A 24,269-nucleotide genomic window follows, 5' to 3' on the forward strand; every position below is an offset into this window, starting at 1 on the left:
TACATGTCTACAACAGCTGGGACTGGGCCAGGCCAAAGCCAGGAGCTTCAAAATCATTCCTGGTCTTCCATGAAGTTGGCAGGGACCTAACTGCGTGAGGTATCACCATCGCCTCTTATTTTTTTATTTTTTTTAATTTTTTTTTTTTATTTTTTGACAGGCAGAGTGGACAGTGAGAGGGAGAGACAAAGGTCGTCCTTTTGCCGTTGGTTCACCCTCCAATGGCCGCCGCGGCCGGCGTGCTGCATCCGGCATACTGCGCTGATCCGATGGCAGGAGCCAGGTACTTACCCTGGTCTCCCATGGCATGCAGGGCCCAAGGACTTGGGCCATCCTCCACTGCACTCCTTGGCCACAGCAGAGAGCTGGCCTGGAAGAGGGACAACCGGGACAGAATCCGGCGCCGCGACCGGGACTAGAACCCGGCGTGCCGGCGCTGCAAGGCGGAGGATTAGCCTAGTGAGCCATGGTGCTGGCACCATCGCCTCTTAGTTGTGCATTAGCAGGAAGCTGGAATCAGCAGCAGAGCTGGGGACTCAAATCCCAGCATTCTGACATGTGATGTGCGCATCCCAAGCGGCTTCTTAATACTATACCAAATGGCAATTCCTATTTTAAATGTTACATATAATTTAGATTCGGGAAGTGCTTTTTACTGTTGGTTTTCAACTAAATTACATTTCAACTGTGTTGTTCTAGAACATGATCCCTATGATGTAAATTATTGTTTTCTTCTTTTGTTCTTGCTACTCACTCATCTTTCTGCTTCCCTGGCAACTACTTGCTCTTCAGCTCCTCAGTCCACTCTCTCGAGGCCAACTCGTATCTCCATTACCACTCACTGTATGCTCAGTCATGGCTCCCCTACTCTCAGGTCCAAAGAGGTGACTTGATTATCTCCACTGAATTCCAGCAAAGCATTCTGGACAAGAAAGACCCCATCTTCTGTGGGATTCAGATGTGCCAGTCTTTTCGAGTCCTTCTGTGTCCTGACCCCAGCCGCCCTTGAATCGTTTCTTCCCAGGTTCCCTTTAGCTCTTCTGTGGCTTGTTCTTTAACTGACGCTTTCCCGCTGGCTCCCTTTGACCGGCTGTTATCACTGCATTATGGCGGTAGGCGTGGTATACCCTCTCCGTGGCTTCATTGCTTCCTGTAGTCTGACGCTTAAATACCTCATTCCAAATCCCAGTCTCTCCTCTGAGTTTTCATTCTTCATTTCCAGCTGCCTGTGGGATTTATTCTGTGTGATAACCCACAGGTACTCCGAGCCTAGCTTCCTTATGATGGAATTTATTATGCTCTGTGTTACCCATTCTTCCTCTTTGGGGTAATGGCACCATTAGCTATCTAATGGCCTAGGCTGGAAATTTCTTCCTTTCTGTAACTCACTGTATCCATTTTCTTACCCGGCTGGTTCTCATCATTTCTCCCTGTAACAACTGAAGTGATTTAATACTTTCCAGCCTGTGTCTTACTCTATCTTCATATTGGTGGAGAATTTTAACTCTTTTTTTAGAAAATGCATAAAATATATTTTAAAGATTTATTTACTTATTTGAAAGGCAGAAAAACAAAGCAGGAGAGATAGAAAGGGAGACAAAGAGAGAGAGAGAGATCTCCCATCTGTTAGTTGACTCCCCAAATGACCACGGCAGCCAGGTGTGGGCCAACTTGAATCCAAGGGTCAGAAATTCCGTCTTTGTCTCCCACATAGGTGGCAGAGGCCCAAGCACCTCGGCTGTCTTTTTGCTACTTTCGAAGACACTTGAGCAGGGAGCTAAATCGGAAGTGCAGCATCTAGGGCTGCAACCAGCACTCTGTTATGGGATGATGGTGTAGCAAGTGGTGACCTAACCTGCTGTGCCATATTGCTAGCCCAATAACATGTATCTTTAAAAATACTGCATTATTTTGAGTTTGATTTTCTTTCTTTCTTTCTTTTTTTTTTTTTTTTTTTTTGACAGGCAGAGTGGACAGTGAGAGAGAGAGAGGGAGAGAAAGGTCTTCCTTTTGCCGTTGGTTTACCCTCCAATGGCCACTGCGGCCAGTGCGCTGCGGCCGGCACACCACGCTGATCCGATGGCAGGAGCCAGGTGCTTCTCCTGGTCTCCCATGGGGTGCAGGGCCCAAGCACTTGGGCCATCCTCCACTGCCTTCCGGGGCCACAGCAGAGAGCTGGCCTGGAAGAGCGGCAACCGGGACAGAAGCCAGCGCCCCGACCAGGACTAGAACCTGGTGTGCCGGTGCCGCAAGGTGGAGGATTAGCCTATTTTGCCGCAGCACCGGCCTTGAGTTTGATTTTACAAATCAATTTTTGTGAGTAGGCAGTGTTAAAAATATTGCATCCGTGGATATATCAAGAACAACTCTAATTGGAATTGATGCCACCTTAGTGGGTTCAATGGAAATCAGAAACTGCTCCTACACAGCTCCAGTTATTCTTCGTGTTATTATTGTTGTCACAACTTACAACTTTATGGGTTGTATGCTCATTAACATAGATTTATAGCTGTTTTATACAATTGTCTTTTTAATCATCTAGGAAATAGAATAGTTACAAAGATTGTATTTGCCTGTCTGGTTACCTTTATCTTGTTCTCATTTCTTTGTATCATTTGAGTCTGTCTGGTGTCCTTCATTTCTGCCTGAAGGGCTCCTTTTGCATTTCTTGTAGGGAAGGTCTGCTGGTGATGAACTCCCTCAGCTTGTGTTCATCTGTCAGTGTCTTAATAACTCTTTCGTTTTTTAAAGAATAACTTTGTCTGATATAGAATTCTTGATTGACATTTTTTTATTCCTTTTTACACCTTAAGTATGCATCTCATTACCTCCTGGCGTTTCTCATTACTGCTTAGAAATTGGCTGTTAATCCTTTTAAGTAGTGGGGCCAACATTGTGGCACAGCGGCTTAAGCTGACACCTTGGACATCAGCGTCCCATATGCGTTCATGACCCTGCTGCTCCACTTCAGGTCCAGCTCCCTGCTGATGTACTTGGGAGAGAAACCGAAGAAGGCCCAAGTTCCTGGGCCCTGCCACCCACGTGGAAGCCTCAGATGGACTTCCACGCTCCTGGCTTTGGTCTGGCCCAGCCGCAGCCATTGCAGCTGTTTGGGGAATAACCAGCAGTGGAAGATCTCCTTCGTTCGGTCTCTCCCTTTCTCTATCACTCCGCCTTTAAAATAAATAAATAAATATTTTTTTAAAAATTTTAAAAATTCTTATTAAGGATTCCTTCCTGCTATGCTGAGTGTCTTGTCTTCACTCTTGTTTTCTTTCAAGGTTATTTTACTTTATTTTATTTTTGTCATTTAGCAGTTTGATGGTAACATGACATTTTGTGGTTCTCTTTTTTTTTTTCATATTTATTTATTTTCATCTGCTAGAGTGGGAGATTTTCCATCCGCTGATTTATTCTCAAAATGCCTGCAATAGTGAAGACTGGGCCAGCCCAAAACCCAAACTCCACACAGGTCTCCCCTGTGAGTGGTAGGGCCCCAAGCACCTGCGCTGTCAACGGCTGCCTCCCAGGATGCATTACTAGGAAGATGAAATTAGAAGAGGAGGAGCCAGAACTTGAACTGTCAGTCTTTTTTTTTTTTTTTTTTTTTTTTTACAGGCAGAGAGGACAGTGAGAGAGAGAGACAGATAGAAAAGTCTTCCTTTTTCCATTGGTTCACCCTGCAGTGGTCGCTGTGGCAGCGCACTGCAGCTGGCGCACTGCGCTGATCCGAAGGCAGGAGCCAGGTGCTTCTCCTGGTCTTCCATGGGGTGCAGGGCCCAAGCACTTGGGCCATCCTCCACTGCACTCCCTGGCCACAGCAGAGAGCTGGCCTGGAAGAGGGGCAACCGGGACAGAATCCGGCGCCCTGACTTGGGGGGGGGGCGGGGGGGGGGACTAGAACCCAGTGTGCCAGCGCCGCAAGGTGGAGGATTCGCCTAGTGAGCCACGGCGCTGGCCCTGTCGGTTGCTCTAATAGGGGATTTGGGGCATCCCAAGTTGCAGCGTAACCCTTTATAGCCCAACATTTACTCTCATGTGGCTGTCTTTGGACGTATCCTACATGGAGTTGGTGAGCTTCATAGATGTGTACATTTACATATTTTATCAAATTTTGGAAGTTTTCGATCATTTCGTCAAATCTTTCTTCTTCATTTTCTCTTTTCTCTCCTACTGGGGTTCTGTTATGCATATATTGGTATGATTAACGCAGCCCTCAACTCTGCTCAAGTTGTTCCTGTCCTAAGGCTCTGCTAACTTTTCGTCACACTTTTCTTGTTCTCAGACTGGGTAATTTGAAATTGACCTGTCTTCACTCTCATTGATTTCTTTTCTTCTGCCTGTTCACCTCTGCTGCTGAAATCCTCTAGTGAAGTTTTCATTCCAGTTATCAGTCTTCCTCGCTCTGGAACCTTTGTTGGTTTACTTTTTATCATTTGTATCTCTTTATTGATAATTCTGTATTTGTTGAGACATTGTTCTGCTGTTTTCCTTCACATTTTTAATTGGACTGCACTGCCCTTGTTTCTCTGCATTCTGGTGCTGTTTTGTTGAAAACTGCATATTTTGATTATTGTAATAGGTTACCTCTGGAAGTCAGATTCTTCCCTCTTTTCAGAGTTTGTTTTTGCTGCTTCCTCTGGGTTTTAGTTGTTCATTTAACACATTTTCTAAAGTATATTTGCAAAGAACCTGTCCTTTGTTATGTGTTGTCTCTGAAATCTCTCTTCAGCTTAGTGGTCAGCTAGTATCTTGACGGAGACTTCCTTGAGCTCACGGAGTGGAAGCAAAGGCTGTTAGTTCCTGCAGTCTACCCCTGTGAAGAGGCACTCGCAAAGCTCAGCCGGGCCAGCTCCTGCTCAGCCTTCACTTCCTGCCTCCCTTCAGCTTCAAACGCTTGAGGCTCTCTAACTCCCCAAGACACAGGAGCATTTTTCTGTACCTTAATTCACCAAGTAGCCTGCCTTGTCATTTTTTTCTCCCAGGCATTTAGTTGTCTGCTGTTGCCTCAACTGTTAACTTTTGACCTAGTCAGCAACAGGTTGTTTATTTACCTACTGAGATCTCTGTTAGGTTCGCCTACCCCTTTCTTTTAAAAAAGTTGTGGTTTTTTTTTTGTTTGTTTTGTTTTGTTTTTTGTTTTTTGTTTTTTGACAAAGTTAGACAGTGAGAGAGAGAGAGAGACAGAAAGAAAGGTCTTCCTTCCATTGGTTCACCCTCCAAATGGATCCGAAGCCAAGAGCCAGGTGCTTCCTCCTGGTCTCCCATGCAGGTGCAGGGCCCAATGGGCCCCTCCACTACCTTCCCAGGCCACAGCAGAGAGCTGGACAGGAAGAGGAGCCACCGGGACAGAATCCAGCACCCCGACCAGGACTAGAACCCCGGGGTGCCGGCACCAAGGGCAGAGGATTAGCCTAGTGAGCCACAGCGCCAGCCTAAAAAGGCTTTTTTACTATGTGTCTGAACATAAGCTGAGAAAATATGGTATAATGAATTTCTCTGTACCTTCACTATTATACGGACAATCATGTTTTATTTACCTGCCTTGGTCATCTCTATTTTGATGCAAATTCTAGCCATTGTATGATTTTTCTCTGTTCCTACTTCAATTGATGGATAATGTAAATTGTAAATAGTAAGACCATTTATGTAAAATATAGCCAAGTACCATCAGCCAATACTAGATTCTTTTGCATGTATTTCCTACTCTAATTATTCAACGATATGGTGAAAAATCCAAAAAAGGATCTGTTTGGGAATATCATTGTTGTCAAGTGGGGGCTAAATGGCTACTTTTCACCCGGTAGGGAGATTTGGGCCGTTTGATATTTGTCCTTTGGAACATCTGTCATCTGTTAGAACTGCGGAAGCTGCTGCTGTCATGCAGCGGGTATGTGTTCTTAAACATTCCCTAATGCTCAGGACAGTGCACACACAGCCAGGTATTATCCAGCCCAAACGGTAATTTTAGTTATGGTTGCGATAGCCTGCGTGCAGTGGTCCGCAGGTACATTTCAGCAAAGAAGATCACTGGCGACATGGCAGCCCTGAAAGAAAATGAGCTTCAGTATCTCTTTGGAGGCATAGAGTATGTGCTCAGAAAACACTTTTTGAAATATTATAGGATAAGCATTTGTAAAACAAACCCTGCTAATCATGATTATGGGGACTGTGGCTTCTATGGACTGTATTTGGGTCTTCTTAAAATTGTGGTAGAAATAATCAAATGTTTTGTGTCTTCACTCTCATTGTTTCATACTTTATAGAAAGTATTATTCCTGGTCTCTTCTTCGGATTGCTGGTATAAGCGGTTGTTTCTTTGCCAGTCAGGATTCAGAAGAAATAGAAGGCTGACTGGGTGCTGCCTCTTACCTGTAGAACCTGTTCATAGCCAGTGATGTAATCCTTGAGTTTCTTGGGCAGCACATTCACCCAGATTTTTAAAGGGCAAACGCTGTGCTTAACAAATCCATTAATGAGATTTTGAAAGACCTACATAAATAGAGATATTTCATTTACCATGAGTTCTGGTAAAGAAATACCGGTATGCTAACTTTTAGAATTAGATTTTGGAGGCTGGCATTGTGGTATAGTAGTGGGTAAAGTTGCTGCCTGCTGTGCTGGCATCCCAGATGGGTGCTGGCTTGAGTCCCGGCTGCTCCACTTCTGATCCAGCTCCCTGCTAATGTGCTTTGGAAAGCAGCGGAAGATGGCCCAAGTACCTGGGCCTCTGCACCCATGTGGGAGAGCTGCAAAAAGCTCCTGACTCCTGGCTTTAGCCTGGCCCCGCCCAGGCCACTGCAGCCATTTGGGGAGTGAACCAACAGATGGAAGATCTCTCTCTCTCTCTCTCCGTTTCTCCCTCTCTAACTCTTGTCTTTAATGTTTAAAAATAAAATATTAAAATAAGAATAATAAACAAAATCGACTTCACCATTTGTCTCAATTCAGAATATAACAAGAATGTCAGAAAAGATCCAAGAAAAATGGACTTAAATGCTTACATAAATGTCTATATATTTTCCTTACATCAGATTATGAAAATAGACTCTGAGTCTCAGTTTCCTAACTGTAAAAAAAAAAAAAAAAAACAAGCAAGCAAAAAAACCCAGTAGCTTTCTTACAGAATTGCTGTAAGGCTTGTGTGAGGTTGTATATATAGAGGTGTTTTGAATCTATAATGTGATATATACTGATATGGAAAGTACAGTCATCCTTGGTATCCTTGCAAGATTGTTCCTAGGACCCTCTCATGAATATCAAAACCTATGGATTCTCAATGTCCTTATAATATGGTATATGGGTAGGCATTGTAGTGTAGTGGTTCAAGATGCTGGTTGGGATGTTGCTTCCCATATTGGAGTGCTTGGGGCTGAGTCCTGCCTCTGCTTTCCTATCCAGCTTTCTGCTAATGTACATTCTGGGAGGTAATCGATGACAGCTCCAGTTCATGGCTCCCTGCCACCCGTGTGGGACACCTAGATGGAATTCTGACTTGGAGTCACTAGCATTTGGGCAGTGAGCCAGGGAGTGGAAGATTCTCTCTCTCTCTCTCTCTCTCTCTCTCTCTCTCTATCTCTCTATCTCTATCTTGCTCTGCCTTTCAAATAAATAAAAATTAACTTCCATATGGCATAATATTTTCACATAACTTACATATAGCCTCCCAAATGCTTTAAATCATCTCTAGGTTACTTATAACACCTAAAGTAAATGCCCTGTAGATAGTTGTTATATTGTTTAGGGAATAGTGACAGGAAAAACGAGTCTGTATGTATTCAATACACAGGTAATTTTTTTCCAGAATATTTCAGTCTGTGGTGGGTTGGATCCATGAACATGTATAGACTTTTTAATAGATCATTCATGTTTTATTAGGTATTAAAGTGATCTAGAGATTATTGGAAGTATACTGTACACACGTGCACCTCCTCTTTCATGCTCTTTGCTGTTGCTGTTGTTCCTTATGCTACTGTCACTTTTTGTGGTAGACTGTTATGGATAAATGAAATATTACTCCATAAATTTTCAGAAGAATTTGTGGAGTGTTTTATGTATAGATATATCAAATTCACTATCTTTGTGTCTCTTGTTTCTGGTTATTTAATGGAAAATTCTATTCTTTGAAATTTCAAATTAAGAGTTCTATCTGTCTTGACCAAATAACTCAGTTTTTTAAAAAATAGGCAAAGATCTAACTCATTTCATTGTTATTATTTAACATTTTGTGAGTTCTCTGATCAACATAAGGAGACATGAAATAGAAGCATAAAATATTTTAAAAGGGGAAGCTACCTTATAATTTTTGATTATAAGTAAGAGATCTAAGCAAAATAATTGAAAAATTCTTGGAATATATAAGAGAATTTAGGAAAGTAACAACCCAGGATAATGATAAAAATACATTTTTAAAAATTGATAATAACCAGATAAGTAAGGAAATATTCATAAGGAAGTCAAAACATAAAAAATCAGAAATAATCATAGAGGCCTTTGTGATTCTCCAAAAGTATAGTAGAGGATGCAGCTTGCAGCTTTTCTCAGAACTCCCACCTCCCTCCACTCTGGGTAGCAAGCAGCAAGTTTTCTTTTCTTTTCTTTTGTTTTTTGACAGGCAGAGTGGACAGTGAGAGAGAGAGACAGAGAAAGGTCTCCCTTTTTTCCATTGGTTCACCCTCCAATGGCCGCTGCGGCCGGCCCGCTGCAGCCAGCGCACCGCACTGATCCAAAGCTAGGAGCCAGGTGCTTCTCCTGGTCTCCCATGGGGTGCAGGGCCCAAGGACTTGGGCCATCCTCCACTGCCCTCCCGGGCCACAGCAGAGAGCTGGACTGGAAGAGGAGTGAGCGGGACAGCATGCGGCACCCCCACCAGGACTAGAACCCGGGGTGCTGGCACCGCAGGCGGAGGATTAGCCTATTGAGCCACGGCACCAGCCTGGGTAGCAAGTTTCAATTCAGACCTTGAAAAGTATTGGAGAAAGACATGTGGCGACTTCTCATGGAGATTCAGAAGTTTACTGGTAAGATACAGGAACATAGCAAGGGAGTGGATCCTTGTGAGTGGAGCTGGACCAGCAAAACACTCGAATGAGAAGGAGAGGTGCAGTGATAGACATCATTTACTATCCACACTTACTGATTGAGAATGCGATTTTTCCACATGTGTTAATTTTAGAAAGTGCCAGGCCAGGGCCACACTTGCGTTTTCTCCTGTTGAACAGAGTGAACCAAAACACCCATTCTCATGAGCTCCTTGATTGTTTGTTGTCTCCCCATTCTTGCTCCATAGGGGATGTAGGCAAAACATTTTCAAGTGGAGTTTTTTTTCCCCTCCCAAGGCTCACAACCAGAGGCCCTCTTTCTCAAAGAAATTTCTCATAAGATTTCCAAGCGTAGGTTCGAGCTCTCCTGACACCCATTTTATGACATGTTGACTTAGACGGTGTTAATGTGGTGGTGACAGATTGTTTTGTGTTTGCATATATGTGCAGTTAACATGGTTTTATAAAAGCAGGAGGGGGGGCAGGTGCTGTGGTGTAGTAGGCTAATTCTTCACCTGTGGCACCAGCATCCCATATGGACACAGGTTCTAGTCCCGGCTTCTCCTCTTCCAATCCAACTCTCTGCTGTGGCCTGCGAAAGCAGTAGAAGATGGCCCAAGTGCTTGGACCCCTGCACCCATGTGGGAGACCGGGAAGAAGCTCCTGGCTCCTGGCTTTGAATCTGAATCAGCCTAGCTCCTGCTTTTGAGGCCATTTGGGGAGTGAACCAACAGACGGAAGACTTTTCTCTCTGTCTCTCTCTCTCTCTCTCTAACTCTACCTCTCAAATAAATAAACAAAAATTTACAAAAAAAAAAAAAAGCATGAGTGAATGTTCTGTCACCTCAATCAGGGGCTAGAGGCTGGAGCCTGAACAGAGATGTTGAAGGACTTCTTTGTCCTCCCCTTTCTGCTTGGTGTCATGGCTTAAAGTAAGTAGGAAAATATTGCTCTAAACAGATGAGCTCCGAGGAGGAAAGCAGTCCAGACGTTGTGGTTTTACAGAGCACCTTGTGTCCTATGACTAGCCAAGTTCTCATGGTAAGGAGTCCTTCAGAACTTTGCGTCTTGTTCCCAGGCATCACACCAATCCTGTGGGCACTGAGTGGCAGTGGAAGATGGACCCGCCTGAAATGATCTTAAAGGAAGCCATCGAAAACCATCAGAACATGATTAAACAGTTTAGAGGTATTTATCTCTCCTCTACAAGGAATGGTAATGCCCATTAGTAGCTGGAATCAAATTAACAGAGGAATCGCTGCTTTGGTGAGATTTTTTTCCCACTGGCAAATTTTGCTGTAATGGAGTGAAAACTTTTGGAAATATTAATGAGTATTTTAACCTTTTTAGCTTTTATGTCCTGTATAATGGAGGAACTCCAAATTTAATCCAAAGCTTAGCAGTGTATAATATGGTACATTCGACCTGTAACTTTTGCCTGGGAATTGGTCACTGGCCCTCCATAAAAACTTTGCCATTGTTCTGTTTTGGTGAGTACAGAACAACCCTGTGAATGCATTGGAAATTTTAGGTCATTTGAAATTAAGTAATTCTTAATAAGACAGTGTTGGAAAAGCATTTTTGAATGAATGCCTTATGAAAAAGGACGAGCCGGCGCCGCGGCTCAATAGGCTAATCCTCTGCCTGCGGCGCCGGCACCCCAGGTTCTAGTCCCGGTCAGGGCGCTGGATTCTGTCCTGATTGCTCCTCTTCCGGGCCAGCTCTCTGCTATGGCCAGGGAGTGCAGTGGAGGATGGCCCAAGTGCTTGGGCCCTGCACCCCATGGGAGACCAGGAGAAGCACCTGGCTCCTGCCATCGGATCAGCGCAGTGCGTCGGCCGCAGTGGCCATTGGAGGGTGAACCAACGGCAAAGGAAGACCTTTCTCTCTGTCTCTCTCTCTCTCTCACTGTCCACGCTGCCTGTCAAAAAAATTTAAAAAAGGACAGATAACTAATTCAAATATCTTCCACCTAATCCACAGTAGTTAGAGTCCAACTAGAATTTCCTGATCCATTTCTGTCTCATACTTAGGATATTTGACTTAACCAGAGATAACAGGTTCTCAAACTTTTTCATGCATCGGAATCTCCTGGAGGGCTTGCTAAAACACAGACTGCTGACCTAACTTCCCCCAGAGATGGACTCAGTAAGTCTAAGGGCGATCCCAGGAATGTGGGTTTCTAACAGATTTCCAGATGTTTTGGTGTTGAATTAGGGACCACATTTTGACAATTGCTCTTGCAGATAGATGTGGTTGACCAAAAAAGTGATAGCTTTTATAAAGTGACAGCTACAGATAATGAATTGAAATTGTTAGATTCCGGCCAGCGTCGTGGCTCACTAGGCTATTTCTATGTCTGCGGCGCTGGCACCCCAGGTTCTAGTCCCGGTTGGGGTGCCGGATTCTGTCCCAGCTGCCCCTCTTCCAGTCCAGCTCTCTGCTGTGGCCCAGGAGTGCAGTGGAGGATGGCCCAAGTGCTTGGGCCCTGCACCTGCATGGGAGACCAGGAGGAGGCACCTGGCTCCTGGCTTTGGATCGGTACAGCACGCCAGCCGTGGCGAACATTTGGGGAGTGAACCAATGGAAGGAAGACCTTTCTCTCTCTCTCACTGTCTAACTCTGCCTGTCAAAAAAAAAAAAAAAAAAAAAAAAAAAAGGCATTTGGCAGGACTCCTTCTTGTTCTGAGGTCAGTCTTTGTCCAGTTATAGCCTTATGCTGATGGGATGAGTCTTATCCACATCTCAGAGGTAATGTGCTTAAAACAAAGTCCTCCAATTTAAATATTAATCTTGTCCAAGAAACAGGAACATTCAGAGTAATATCTAACCAAGTATCTATTTAGGCACTGCGGCCCAACCAAGCTGATGCATGAAATTAACTATCTTAACTGTCACGTGAAGCAAGAAATGCCAGTAATTTTATCTTTATGTTCTATTAGATTTATTTTTGGCTCAGTACCTAAAGACTCAGTCGAATCCTGAAATAATGGGCCAATGACTGAGGCTGTGTGTGTCCTGAACATCCGGGAACTCCCCTGCTGGACTGTGTCCCTGGCAGTTTGTATGGGCAGCACGTAGCCTCAAGGCATAGATATTCAGGCCGGCGCCGCGGCTCACTGGGCTAATCATCCGCCTAGAACCGGGTTCTAGTCCCGGTTGGGGCACCAGATTCTGTCCCGGTTGCCCCTCTTCCAGGCCAGCTCTCTGCTGTGGCCCGGGAGTGCAGTGGAGGATGGCCCAGGTGCTTGGGCCCTGCACCCCATGGGAGACCAGGGTAAGCACCTGGCTCCTGCCTTCGGATCAGCACGGTGCGCCGGCCACAGTGTGCCGGCCATGGCGGCCATTTGAGGGTGAACCAACGGCAAAGGAAGACCTTCCTCTCTGTCTCTCTCTCTCTCTCACTGTCCACTCTGCCTGTAAAAAAAAAAAAAAAAAAGAAGAAGAAGAAAGGCATAGATATTCATTCATTTCTCCATTCTGAGATGCCTTGGATTCAGAAAGACAACCAGAGTTTTGATAGTAATTTTTCTGACAAGAGTATTTTCACAAATGCACTTTATATGGAAATAAGTCAAGAATAAGTCATGAGGTCAGCATTGTCCATGTTAACAACATGTGTTCGGTAAGTTCAGTGAGTGATCTCCGATGTCTGCCAGACTTTTTTGAGGAGCTGTCTCATGCAGAGAAGTGCATCTGCCTAGTGACTCTGGTCTTGCTTTAAGTCATAGGCATCTCAAATGTTTAGTTTTCAGGTTCCCATGGTGTAAGAACTATGAGGATGGCTGGCGCCGCAGCTCACTAGGCTAACCCGCTACCTGGGGTGCTGGCACCCCGGGTTATAGTCCCAGTCAGGGCACCAGATTCTGTCCCGGTTCCCCCTCTTCCAGGCCAACTCTCTGCTGTGGCCAGGGAGTGCACATGGGAGACCAGGAGAAGCACGTGGCTCCTGGCTTTGGATCAGCGCAGCGCAGCGGTCATTGGAGGGTGAACCAGCGGTAAAAGGAAGACCTTTCTGTCTGTCTCCTTTCTCACTGTCCACTCTGTCTGTCAAAAAATAAATAAATAAATAAATAAATAAAAGAACTATGAGGGTTTTAAAGTGTCTGTTTTGTGGGGGGAGCTAATAAGACTCAGGAATGCAGAAGGGAAGAGTGGAGCCTGTCTGGGGCAGGTGAACCCTGAGTAGGAGTTAGAATGCATAAACGGGCAGGCATGTGCTCTGGAAATCTAACAACTGCCACCAACGTTTTATTCTTAATAACCAGTCTTTATAGAGTATCTACTTTACACTGGTAGTCCTCACAGAGAATTTTTTTTTAATGCCTTAGATTGGTTGACTTGACAAAATGTTACCATGTCAGCAAAATATATTTAATCAACTTTAAATTCACAAGAAAAACTTTCAAAGTGGAACTGGTTGGTATTTGTGCATTGATACATTTCAGGTTAGCAAAACAGGTTTTCCTGAAACTAGTAGAAAACAAGTGTACATGTCCAGCGCCGCAGCTAAATAGGCTAATCCTCCACCTGCAGCGCCGGCACCCCAGGTTCTAGTCCTGGTCAGGGCGCCGGATTCTGTCCCGGTTGCCCCTCTTCCAGGCCAGCTCTCTGCTGTGGCCCGGGAAGGCAGTGGAGGATGGCCCAAGTGCTTGGGCCCTGCACCCACATGGGAGACCAGGAGAAGCACCTGGCTCCTGGGTTCAGATCAGCACGGTGCATTGGCTGCAGCGCACTGGCCGCAGTGGCCCTTGCAGGGTGAACCAATGGTAAAAGGAAGACCCTTTCTCTCTGTCTCTCTCTTTCTCACTGTCCACTCTGCCTGTGGGGTGGGGAAAAGGTGTATAACACTGCTTCAGAAAGTTCATGGAAAATATGCATTATCTTTTTTAAAATAATTATTTAGTAGAGAAAGAGAGATCTCCCTTCTGCTGGGTCACTCCCCAAATGCCATCAACAACCAGGACTGGGCAAGGCTGAAACCAGGAGCCAGGAAGTCAGTCCAGTCTCCCATGTCAGTGGCAGGGACTCAAACACCTGAGCCCTCACCTGCTGCCTCCCAGGAGGCACATTAGCAGGATGCTAGAAATCAGCAGCAGAGCCGGGATGCGCACCTGGTCACTTCAAATGGGATATGAGTTTCCCAAGTGGTCCCTTAACCTTTAGGCCAAATAGTCACTCCAGCAATTATCTTTTAATTCAATTTGTCCAAATTACCTTTAAAAAAGATTTATTGGTTTATTTGAAAGGCAGAATGAAAGGGGGAGGGAGAGACAGAGAGATTGTCTGTCTGCTGATTTACTTTTGAAGTGACCGCACAGCTTGGGCTAGGCCAGGCCGAAGCCAGGGGCCAGAAACTCCGTCCAGGTCATCCACATGTGGGTCTCTCACATGGGTGGCAGGGACTCGGGTGCTTGAGCCATCATCTGCTGCTTCCCAGGCTCTTTAGCAGAAGCTGGATCAGAGGCAGAGTACCTGAGACTCGAACTGGCACTCTCATATGAAATGCAAGTATCCCAAGCAGCAGTCTAACCCACTGTGCCACAAACTGCCCTGTTCATGAACTTTCTGAAGCCCACTTGTATATTTGAAGGTGTGGGGGGGTAGTCAGGCCACCACATGGGCATAAGGGAGTTATCATTCATTTTGTATTTTCACAATGAATGAGCTTGCCCTTAATTTTCAGTTTCTGGTTACTTTATAATGCTTTACACTTCATTCTGAGCCTAAACAAACTGTTACTTTTTGAAAATCTGCCTTATTGCTATAAGAGTCACAGGAAATCTTACTGTAAAACTATAGTGTTAAAAAAGCAAAAAGCAAGCACCCTAATTATTAATGAGTAAAATATGTAATTCAAGGGTGAAATACTACTTATTAAGTAGCATACTTCGTAGTTACTTACACTAAAGTTTTATGTTTCATGGACCTGGGTTCCTCCTGTAGTAAGTAAAACCTCCGTTTTCTTGAAGATTTGGATGTTAATAAAACAGGTCACCATCTTCTCTGAACGTCCTGGCCACAGAGTAAGGCGAGTGCAGCTGCTGCTTCACGCATACGGGCACGTCACTCCAGTTCTGAACCCAGTGTTCCCGCCCCGGGTGTGGGTCTGACCTGGATCTCACTCTTGAATTCTAGAAATGTAGTTCCCAATCTCTTTTCAGCCCCCTGGAAGGGAGTCTGTTCTCTGGCTTCCCCAAATCTCATCTCCTCAATGGAGATTGGCCCAGGGGAGTGGCTTTTTCTTCTGTAGGAACTTGCCCACATGCAGGTGCCCTACTGGAAGCTACTTCCTCTTTCGTTTCATTCACAACTATGTGGGTGGTTTCCTATTAGAGCCATTATACTATCAAATTACCTTATATCCCAGGGATCTTAGGGACCAGCACTGTGGCATAGTGGGCTGAGCCCCCGCTGGCAGTACCAGCACCCCTTTAGGGCACCGGTTGTGTCCCAGCTGCTCCTCTTCCAATCCAGCGCTCTGCTATGACCTGGGAAAGCAGTAGAAGATGGCCCAAGTGCTTGGGCTCCCGCACCCTTGTGGGAGACCCAGAGGAAGCTCATGGCTCCTAGCTTTGGACAGGCTAAGCTCTGGATGTTGTGGCTATCTGGGGAGTGAGCCAACAGATGGAAGACCCTTCTCTCTGTCTCTCCCCTCTCTCTTTAACTCTGCCTCTGAAATAAAGAAGTAAAAAGTCTTTAAAAACTCTTTAAAAAAATTTGTCTCTGTGTAAATACAAATTTCAGGCCTAAAAAATGCTTAGGAACAAGATTCTTTTACAAATTGGCAATCAACTCTTTGTAGTAATTTCTGATGACTATTTCTGTGGTATCTGTTGTTACATTCCCTTTTTCATCTCTGATTTTATTGATTTGGGTCTTTTCTCTCCTTTTTTTAGTTGGGCCAATGGGGTGTCAATTTTGCTTATTTTTTCAAAAAATCAGCTCTTTGTTTGGCTGATCTTTTGTAATGTTTTTTTTGGATTCAATTCTATTTATTTCTTCTCTAATTTTAATTATTTCTCCTCTTTCTAATTTTGGGTCTGGTTTGCTGCAGTTTTTCTAGATCCTTGAGATGCATTGATAGCTCATTTGTTTGGTGCCTTTCCAATTTCTTGATGTAGGCACCTATTGATATAAACTTTCCTCTTAACACTGCTGTTGCTGTATCCCATAAGTTTTTATATGTTGTGCTGTTATCCTCATTTACTTCCAGAAAGTTTTTGATTTCTTCTATGACCCAGTGTTCATTCAGGAGCATGTTATTCAGTCTCCATGTGTTTGCATATGCTCTAGGGATTCCTGAGTTGCTGACTTCCAGCTTTATTCCGTTGTGGTCTGAGAAAATACATGGTATGTTTTCTATCCTCCTGAATTTGCTGAGACTTGCTTTATGGCCTAGTATGTGATCAATCCTAGAGTAGGTTCCATGTACTTCTGAGAAGAATGTGTATTCTTTAAATGTAGGATGAAAAGTTCTGTAGATACCTGTTAGATCCATTTGGTCTATAGTTTTGATTAAATCTGCTGTTTCCTTGTTGATCTTTCTGGTTGATCTGTCTATTGCTGAAAGTGGAGTAATGAAGTCCCCCAATACTATTGTATTGGAGTCTAAGTCTCCCTTTAAGGTCCTTAACATATCTTTTAAATAACCCGGTGCCCTGTAATTAGGTGCATATGCATTTATAATAGTTACTTCTTCCTGTTGAATTGATCCCTTAATCATTATATAGTGCCCCCTCTTTGTCTCTCTTAACAGTTTTTGTGTTAAAGTTTATGTTGTCCAATATTAAGATGGCTACGCCAGCTCTTTTTTGATTTCTGTTGGCATAGTATATCTTTTTCCAACCTTTCACTTTCAGTCTGCATGCATCTTTGTTGGAAAGATGCATTTCTTGTTTGCAGCAAAGAGATGGGTTTTGTTTTTTAATCCATTCAGCCAGTCTGTGTCTTTTAACTGGAGAGTTGAGGCCATTTACATTCAGTGTGACTATTGATAAGTAGTGACTTTGCCCTGCCATTTTCCCAAAGATACTTCTAATATATGCTTTGAACTTCCTGTGATCTTTTACTAGAGATGACTTTCAGAGACTTGAAGTCATTTCCTTCTTGCTGTGTCACACTCTGGCTATCTCAGAGACAGCTCTTTAATCCTTTTCTTTCCTGTGGCCGGGAGTCCCTTGTTTCTGGTGTGCTTTCCCACCCTGGTTGAAGGATACCTGCTCTCTCCCGTCACTCTCATGTGGGTCATCCAGTGAGACTGCCTGCCTAGCCCATGCAGCAGGTTAGCCTGACTGCTGGCAGGCTCAGGAGCCCCAGATGCATTCCCCCACCCCTGCCTTCTGTTGAAGAGCCTTATAATTGCCAATCAGGCAAACTGCTCCTGGGTGTGGCCCAGGCCCACCTGGGAGGCTGCCACAGCCTACTATGACCTTCAAGCTGATTGAAAAAGCATAGTGGCAGGCCGGCGCCGCGGCTCACTAGGCTAATCCTCCGCCTTGCGGCACTGGCACTCCAGGTTCTAGTCCCGGTCAGGGCACTGGATTCTGTCCCGGTTGCTCCTCTTCCAGGCCAGCTCTCTGCTGTGGCCAGGGAGTGCAGTGGAGGATGGCCCAAGTCCTTGGACCCTGCACCCGCATGGGAGACCAGAAGAAGCATCTGGCTCCTGCCTTCGGACCGCGCACCAGCCGCGGCTGGCATTGGAGGGTGAACCAACGGCAAAGGAAGACCTTTCTCTCTCTCTCTCTCTCTCTCACTGTCCACTCTGCCTGTAAAAAAAAAAAAATAAATAAATAAAAAATAAAGCATAGTGGCACCAAAATTGGCTCTATTCTGTAAGAATTAGTGTTGCCCTGAATTAGCTGCACCCCCCTCTGCCGGCCCTTTAAAAGGTGTGCTTGGTTGTTAATAAAGTGGACAAGTTCACTGAAACTTGTCCCCGGTGCTTCTTGTCCAAAAACGCCATCGCCCCACCATCCCACAGTGCGTGGGCCTTGCAGGACAAATCTCATTCCGTCTTTCACGATGTATGGGATAGGGCTGATCCAGAGCGTCTGCTGCTTCTTGTCTTCGAGTTTCCAGCTTCAGCCAAGTGGCAGTCCTGGACAGATTTTGAAGATATCCTCTGTTTTCTAAATGCTTCTCTTCTTGCCCTACTGTTCTCAGTTCTGAGGGCAATCATTGTCTTTTCACTCATTTCACTGAAGCATTAAAAGATCTTTCTTCTTGTGACCTTTATTAGCTTTCCCTTAATACACATGCAGATTAACTTCATATTGATTAAAAGTGGGTCACAATTTCAGTGCAGCTCAGCATGGTTTCAGATGCTGCCTGCCGCCTGCCAGGTCCCACCCTGACAGGAAGAATCGGTTCTCCGAGAGAAGGGTTTTCTCTGCTCCCTGTCCCGTCCATTCAGCAAACATCACACGAGGGAACAGGTTGGCAGGAGCGCCCTGGGTCCTGAAGATGCAAAGATGAAAAAGCCATCGCCTGTTGCAGGGTGTTCAGGGCCTCCAGCAGATGGCTTTCACGGGGAGGTCCTGCTCATTGTTTTCTAAAACTTCTTTATTGAAAAAAAAAAAACAAAAACCTCTCACAGTGAAGCAGCCACATGGAAGGATTCTTGGGGAGATCTTTGCCAGAAATTATATTGTTAAGAGAACAAAGAAGACAGTTTTCTTAAAAAAATAAATAAAAGATGTATTTGTTTATTGTAAAAGGCAGAGTGATAGAAAGAGACAGACCAAGAGAAAGAGCTCATCTGCTGGTTAATTTCCTAGATGGCTGCAAAAATCCGGAGCTGCCCAGCCAGGAGTCAGGAGCTCCATCTGGGTCTCCCATGGTGGGCGGTGGGAAAACAAGACCTGAACCAGCATCTGCTGCCTCCCGGCCCATTAGCAGGAAGGTGGACTGGAAACGGAGGCAGAACTGCACCCCAGGCTCCCTGACATGGGATGCAGGTGTCCCAAGAAGTGACCTAACCCGCTGTGCCGCAACACCTTCCCTAGAACGCTTCCTGGTTAGCCCAAACCTTAGAGATGGGAGTGCTATTTGAACAATATGTCATGCGAGTGCATTATTTGATTTATTGCTGTGTCCCAAAGAGAAGAGTTCTGGAATCCTCCTCCATCCTTGCTTTGGCTTCGTTATGATCTACAAAGTGTGTGCCTCTTAGTCTAGTGACTGCAGTTGTGATGATCCGTGATCAGAGAGCTGTTCGCGGTAAGAGAAATGTGAGAAAATTTGTTAGACAGGAAAACATCAAAAATCAGCATAACAGAGCGGAGTTTGATTGTTGAAAGGGCTAAGGTTTGGGAAACATGGAGAGAACAGCTTGCGTGTGTGTGTGTGTGTGTGTGTGCACATTTCACACTGTAGGAAACAGCACCAGGGACTTGCTACTGAATGCGACACCTGCTGTTGCCTGGACTGGCTCTTCCGGCTCTAGGACTTCTTCCCTATTAGAAGCTGACAGGCTGTTTTATTTTCCGACATATTTGATGTCAGTAAAACATGGGCTTGAATCTCTGGTTTTTTTTTTTGGTTAGGGCTGGGGACGGAGGAGGATCACTGCAGTGGTCCATGGCAGTGGGTCCGGAGTGGAGACCTACTTTATGAAGAGGAGGAGTGTGCTTCCACCCATCCTTCCTCATCTCTTTTGGAAGAATTAGGATAATTTTCAAGTCCCAGGATTGATTATTGTAGAAGTTTTACCCACAGAGCTTCGTATGTGTGTTTGATTGTGGTGCTTTGTTCAGATGTTTAAATGAGTGCCTGTGGCCATGGTAGCTTCAGGAATGGCTCTAGAAAAGCTGGCACTCGATCTCTTTACCTTCCTGGCTGCTCCCTGGTGGCATCGTTTGCTGGCCCCACTTCCCCCGCCCAGAACTGAGAGCCCTAGAAGTCTGTGCTTGGTCCTCTCTGTCTGTACTCACCGCTTTAATGATCTCGCTCAGCCCGGGGATGGAAATGTCATCCGCTTCCCAAAATGTTGCCTCCCGTACCTTTCTCCTGGGATCCCGTGTGTGTCCAGTCTAGATGAACAGATGCCAGAGTTTGGATGGCGCGCCCAAGCCACGTACAGCCCTCCCTCAATGCCTCTTACCCCCAAGGCTGTCTTTGTTTCCATGGGTGGCAGTTCTGTTGCTCAGACCAATATCTTTACAGAAATCAGCAGCACCTGTCCTTCTCATACCCTGCAGGCAGTCATTAGAAAATTCTGGGGACTTTTGTCTGCAAAACTGATCCAGAAGATGATTCCTTTGTGCCACCTGCATTGTCACTGCCTTAGTACAAGCCCCCGTCATTTCTTTTTTTTTTTTTTTTTTTTTTTTTTTTTTGACAGGCAGAGTGGACAGTGAGAGAGAGAGACAGAGAGAAAGGTCTTCCTTTGCCGTTGGTTCAGCCCCCGTCATTTCTTGCATAGATCACACGGTAGCTTCCTGGCAGATTTGTTCCTGTGTCCTCAGTGTAGCACCTCATGGGATCCATTTAAAACAGGAGTGGGGAAATTTTTTTCTGCCAAGGGCAATTGGGGTATTTGTAACATCATTCGTGGGCCATACAAAATGATCAACTTAGAAATTAGCCTGTTGGCCAGTGCCATGGCTCACTTGGCTAATCCTCTGCCTGCAGCGCCGGCACTCCAGGTTCTAGTCCCAGTTGGGGCGCCGGGTACTAGTCCCAGTTGCTCCTCTTCCAGTCCAGCTCTCTGCTGTGGCCCGGGAGTGCAGTGGAGGATGGCCCAAGTGCTTGGGTCCCTGCTCCCGCATGGGAGACCAGGAGGAAGCACCTGGCTCCTGGCTTTGGATCGGCGCAGCGCCAGCCGTGGTGGCCATTAGGAGAGTGAACCAATGGAAGGGAGACCTTTCTCGCTGTCTCTCTCACTGTATATAACTATCTCTCTGTCTCTTTCTCTCACTGTGTAACTATGCCTGTCCAAAAAAAAAAAATTAGCCTGCTAAGGTGTGTTGAATTTCGAGTCCTGCCTGTGGTTTCCTGGGCAGGGCCAGACCAAACGATTTTGCATCCTTTATATGGCCTGTGGGCTAGAAGTTCCTCACTCCTAATTTATTTATTTATTTTTTTAAAGATTTACTTATTTATATGAAAGGCAGAGTACAGAAGAGGCAGAGGCAGAGAGAGAGAGAGAGGTCTTCCATCCACTGGTTCACTCCCTAGATGGCCACAACAGCCAGAGCAGTGCCAATCCAAAGCCAGGAGCCAGGAGCTTCTTACAGGTGTCTCGCGTGGGTACAGAGGCCCAAGCACTTGGGCCATCTTCCACTGCTTTCCCAGGCCATAGCGAGAGCTGGATCAGAAGTGGAGCAGCAGGGACTCGAACCAGCGCCCATATGGGATGGCTGCACTGCAGGCAGCAGCTTTACCCATTATACCACAGCACCACCCCCTCCTCACTCCTAATTTAAAACAGAAACAGAGCCCTCTGTATCAAGCTGTGCTGTTCCGTGAAAATGTCTGATAGATGCCCCCTTACCTTTCCTCCACCTAAAATGCTGTTCCCCACTTGATTCTCTTGACTGCTTTTTTTAAAGATTTATTTTTAAAGATTTATTTCTTTATTTGAAATGCAATTACAGAGAGGCAGAGGCAGAAAGAGAGAGAGGGGGCGGGGGGAGGTGTCTTCCATCTGCCGGCTCACTCACCGGTTGGCTGCTGTGCCAATCAGAAGCCAGGAGCCAGGTGCTTCTCCTGGTCTCCCATGGGGTGCAGGGCCCAAGCACTTGGGCCATCCTCCACTGCCTTCCCGGGCCACAGCAGAGAGCTGGCCTGGAAGAGGGGCAACCGGGGCAGAATCCGTCGCCCCAACCGGGACTAGAACCCGGTGTGCCGGCGCCGCAAGGAGCTGCTGTGCCAGCCCCTCTCCTCTCTTTCAAGTAGACTTTGCCTTCTCAGTGAATCTTACGCAGACCACCCCATGTAACAGGGCAGCTGTCTCTTCTCCCTCCTAGTACTCCTTATCTTCTTTACTCTGCCCTACCTTTTCTTACCCATCATTTCTGCTAATGTATTATAGAAGTGTTCAATTTGTGGCCCTTTAAAGTTTTTTTTTTTTTTTTTAAGATGTATTTATTTACTTGAAAGGTAGAGAAACAGAAGAGTAGAGAGAAAGAGAAAGTTTTTCTATCCTCTGGTTCACTCCCTAAACAGCCATAACCGTAGGGGCTGGACCAGGCTGAAGTCAGGAGCTAGGGAATCAGTCCAGGTCTCCCTTGTGGGTGTCAGGGGTCCCAGTACTCGGGCTGTCTTCATCTTCTTTCCAAGACATATTAGCAGGGAGCTGAACTGGAAGCAGAGCAGCCAGGACTCAAATTGCTGCTTCTGCAAGGGATGCCATCTTTGCAAGCAGCAGCCTAACCCACTGTGCCACCACAGCAAGCCTTGGCCCTTTAAATCTAAGTGAGTGAAAATAATTTTTTAAAAAAGTGCATTATTCGTTTGCCACCTTTCAGTTGCTTGATAGTTACATGTGGGCAGGGCTTACTGTCCTGGGTAGGGCAGGTCAAGAATTTTTCCATCCCTGCAGAGACGTCTGTTACTTTGTAACTCTGCTGCAGTATTTATTGATTTGTTAGCTTAAAAAAAAAATTGAGGGGAGGAGAGATGGACAGGGAGAGAGAACTGTGTACTGGTTCACTCTCCAAATACCTGCTAAGCCCAGGACTGCGCCTGGCAGAAGCTGCAAGCCAGGAACTCAATCCTGGTCTCACAGGTGAGTGACAGGAGCCAAGATACGTGAGCCATCACCACCACCATCACCACCCAGGGTCCACGTTGACAAGAAGCTGGAGTTAGGTGCAAGAGCCAGGTATTGAACCCAGGTTGTCTGATATGACATTTAGGCATCTTAACCACTAGGCGAAATGCCTATATCAGCCTGTTAGATTTACTGTTTATTTTCTGCATTTCATTTGTAAAAATATAGATTCCACAAAGGTGTATAGATCTTTTTTTATTTTACTTACTGGTAGAAAATCTCCTAAAACAGAGCTTGGCACATAGTAGATGATCAATAAACATACATTTAACGGGATAAAATCACCATCTCATTTAAAGTAACTAAGATAATTGAATTTTTCTTCAACTTGCAGAGTTAAAATATTTGCAGCTGGCTTTTTTTGGCATGCCTGTGTGCTTGGCCTGGCAGCACATTATGTATTTCGTGTAGTTTATCTCTTTTAATTCTTAAAATGGCTGTGCGTGTATGTGCATGTGTGTAAAATTCTAAAATCCCCATCTTAAAGATCAGGGAATAGTCGTAGAGAAGGTGAGAGACTTAACCAGGGACACTAAATGAGCCTAGTGGTGCAGCTGGAATTTAAACTCAGTGTAACTGACTGCCAGTGGCCAGAACCACACCAGTGGCCAGTTGTTCCAGTTTTGAGTTTTAGGTTCATTTGGGATTTTTGGCTTAAATCCAGCTTCTACTCAGCTGCTCATGGGAGAATTGAAGATAGTGAAAGTTTTTACAAAAAGGAAATTTTATACTTTAATGCCGAGTTGTCTTGGCAACACAGAATGAGTTTAAGAATCAAGTTTTATTTAAAACCTTGATTCACTTAAAATCTTAGTTTCAAAAAACCTAAAAAAAACTATTCATCCAGACATACTGACGTGAAATTCATTCTTAGAACTGCAGTCATAGAAGAAGATGTCAGCTGTCACTTCTAGATTGTTCTGACTGTAGCCTGTCTTATATTGGTTTGATCTCTTGGGTAGTTACATGCACTTTCTTATTTCCCAGTAAGTTTCTGTGTGTGTGTGTGTGTGTGTGTGTGTGTGTGTGTGTGAGTGTGCACGCGCTGTGAAAGGTAACTTTATTTCTCCCAGGATCTTTGTTGTTATTGTTAATGTGACAGTGATCTTAATCATTGACCCTAAAATGATTTAATCTGTTAATAAACAGGAATAAATTTGATAATGGTAAATCCTCAAGGAATGTTTCCTATATGCCAGCCACTGTGCTGAAGCCTTTACAAGCATTGTCTCATTTAATCCTAACAAAAATTCTTCAAGGCAGGGATTGCTCACTCTGAGGTTTCAGAGACGGCCGATTAGTGACCGAGAGGGAAGCCAGGTGCTTCTCCTGGTCTCCCATGGGGTGCAGGGCCCAAGCACTTGGGCCATCCTCCACTGCACTCCCGGGCCACAGCAGAGAGCTGGCCTGGAAGAGGGGCAACTGGGACAGAATCCGGCGCCCCGACCGGG

General features: G+C 45.3%; 1 protein-coding gene across 8 annotated transcripts in view; it reads left to right on the forward strand.

Moving 5' to 3' along the window:
• The window catches only part of LOC100354908 (S-adenosyl-L-methionine-dependent tRNA 4-demethylwyosine synthase TYW1), a 221,291-nt gene that overhangs the window by 74,204 nt on the left and 122,818 nt on the right, over positions 1–24,269 (forward strand). For 3 of the 8 annotated variants that reach the window (XR_016225592.1, XM_070064497.2, XM_089320669.1), the window contains one exon: positions 10,120–10,229. The exons of 3 other annotated variants lie outside the window; for them this stretch is intronic. Coding sequence is in view for 4 of the 5 variants with exons in the window: in XM_070064497.2 (XP_069920598.2) it covers positions 10,120–10,229 (110 nt within the window). In the remaining variant the exon portion in view is untranslated. Of the gene's footprint in view, positions 1–160; positions 2,833–10,119; positions 10,230–12,931; positions 13,129–24,269 lie in introns of those variants that run through there. 2 more of the 8 variants (XM_089320666.1, XM_089320668.1) reach the window with 2 other exon arrangements.

This window comes from Oryctolagus cuniculus, chromosome 19 (assembly GCF_051225735.1).
Source record: "Oryctolagus cuniculus isolate XC-2025 breed Fujian yellow rabbit chromosome 19, ASM5122573v1, whole genome shotgun sequence".
Lineage (NCBI taxonomy): Eukaryota > Metazoa > Chordata > Mammalia > Lagomorpha > Leporidae > Oryctolagus > Oryctolagus cuniculus.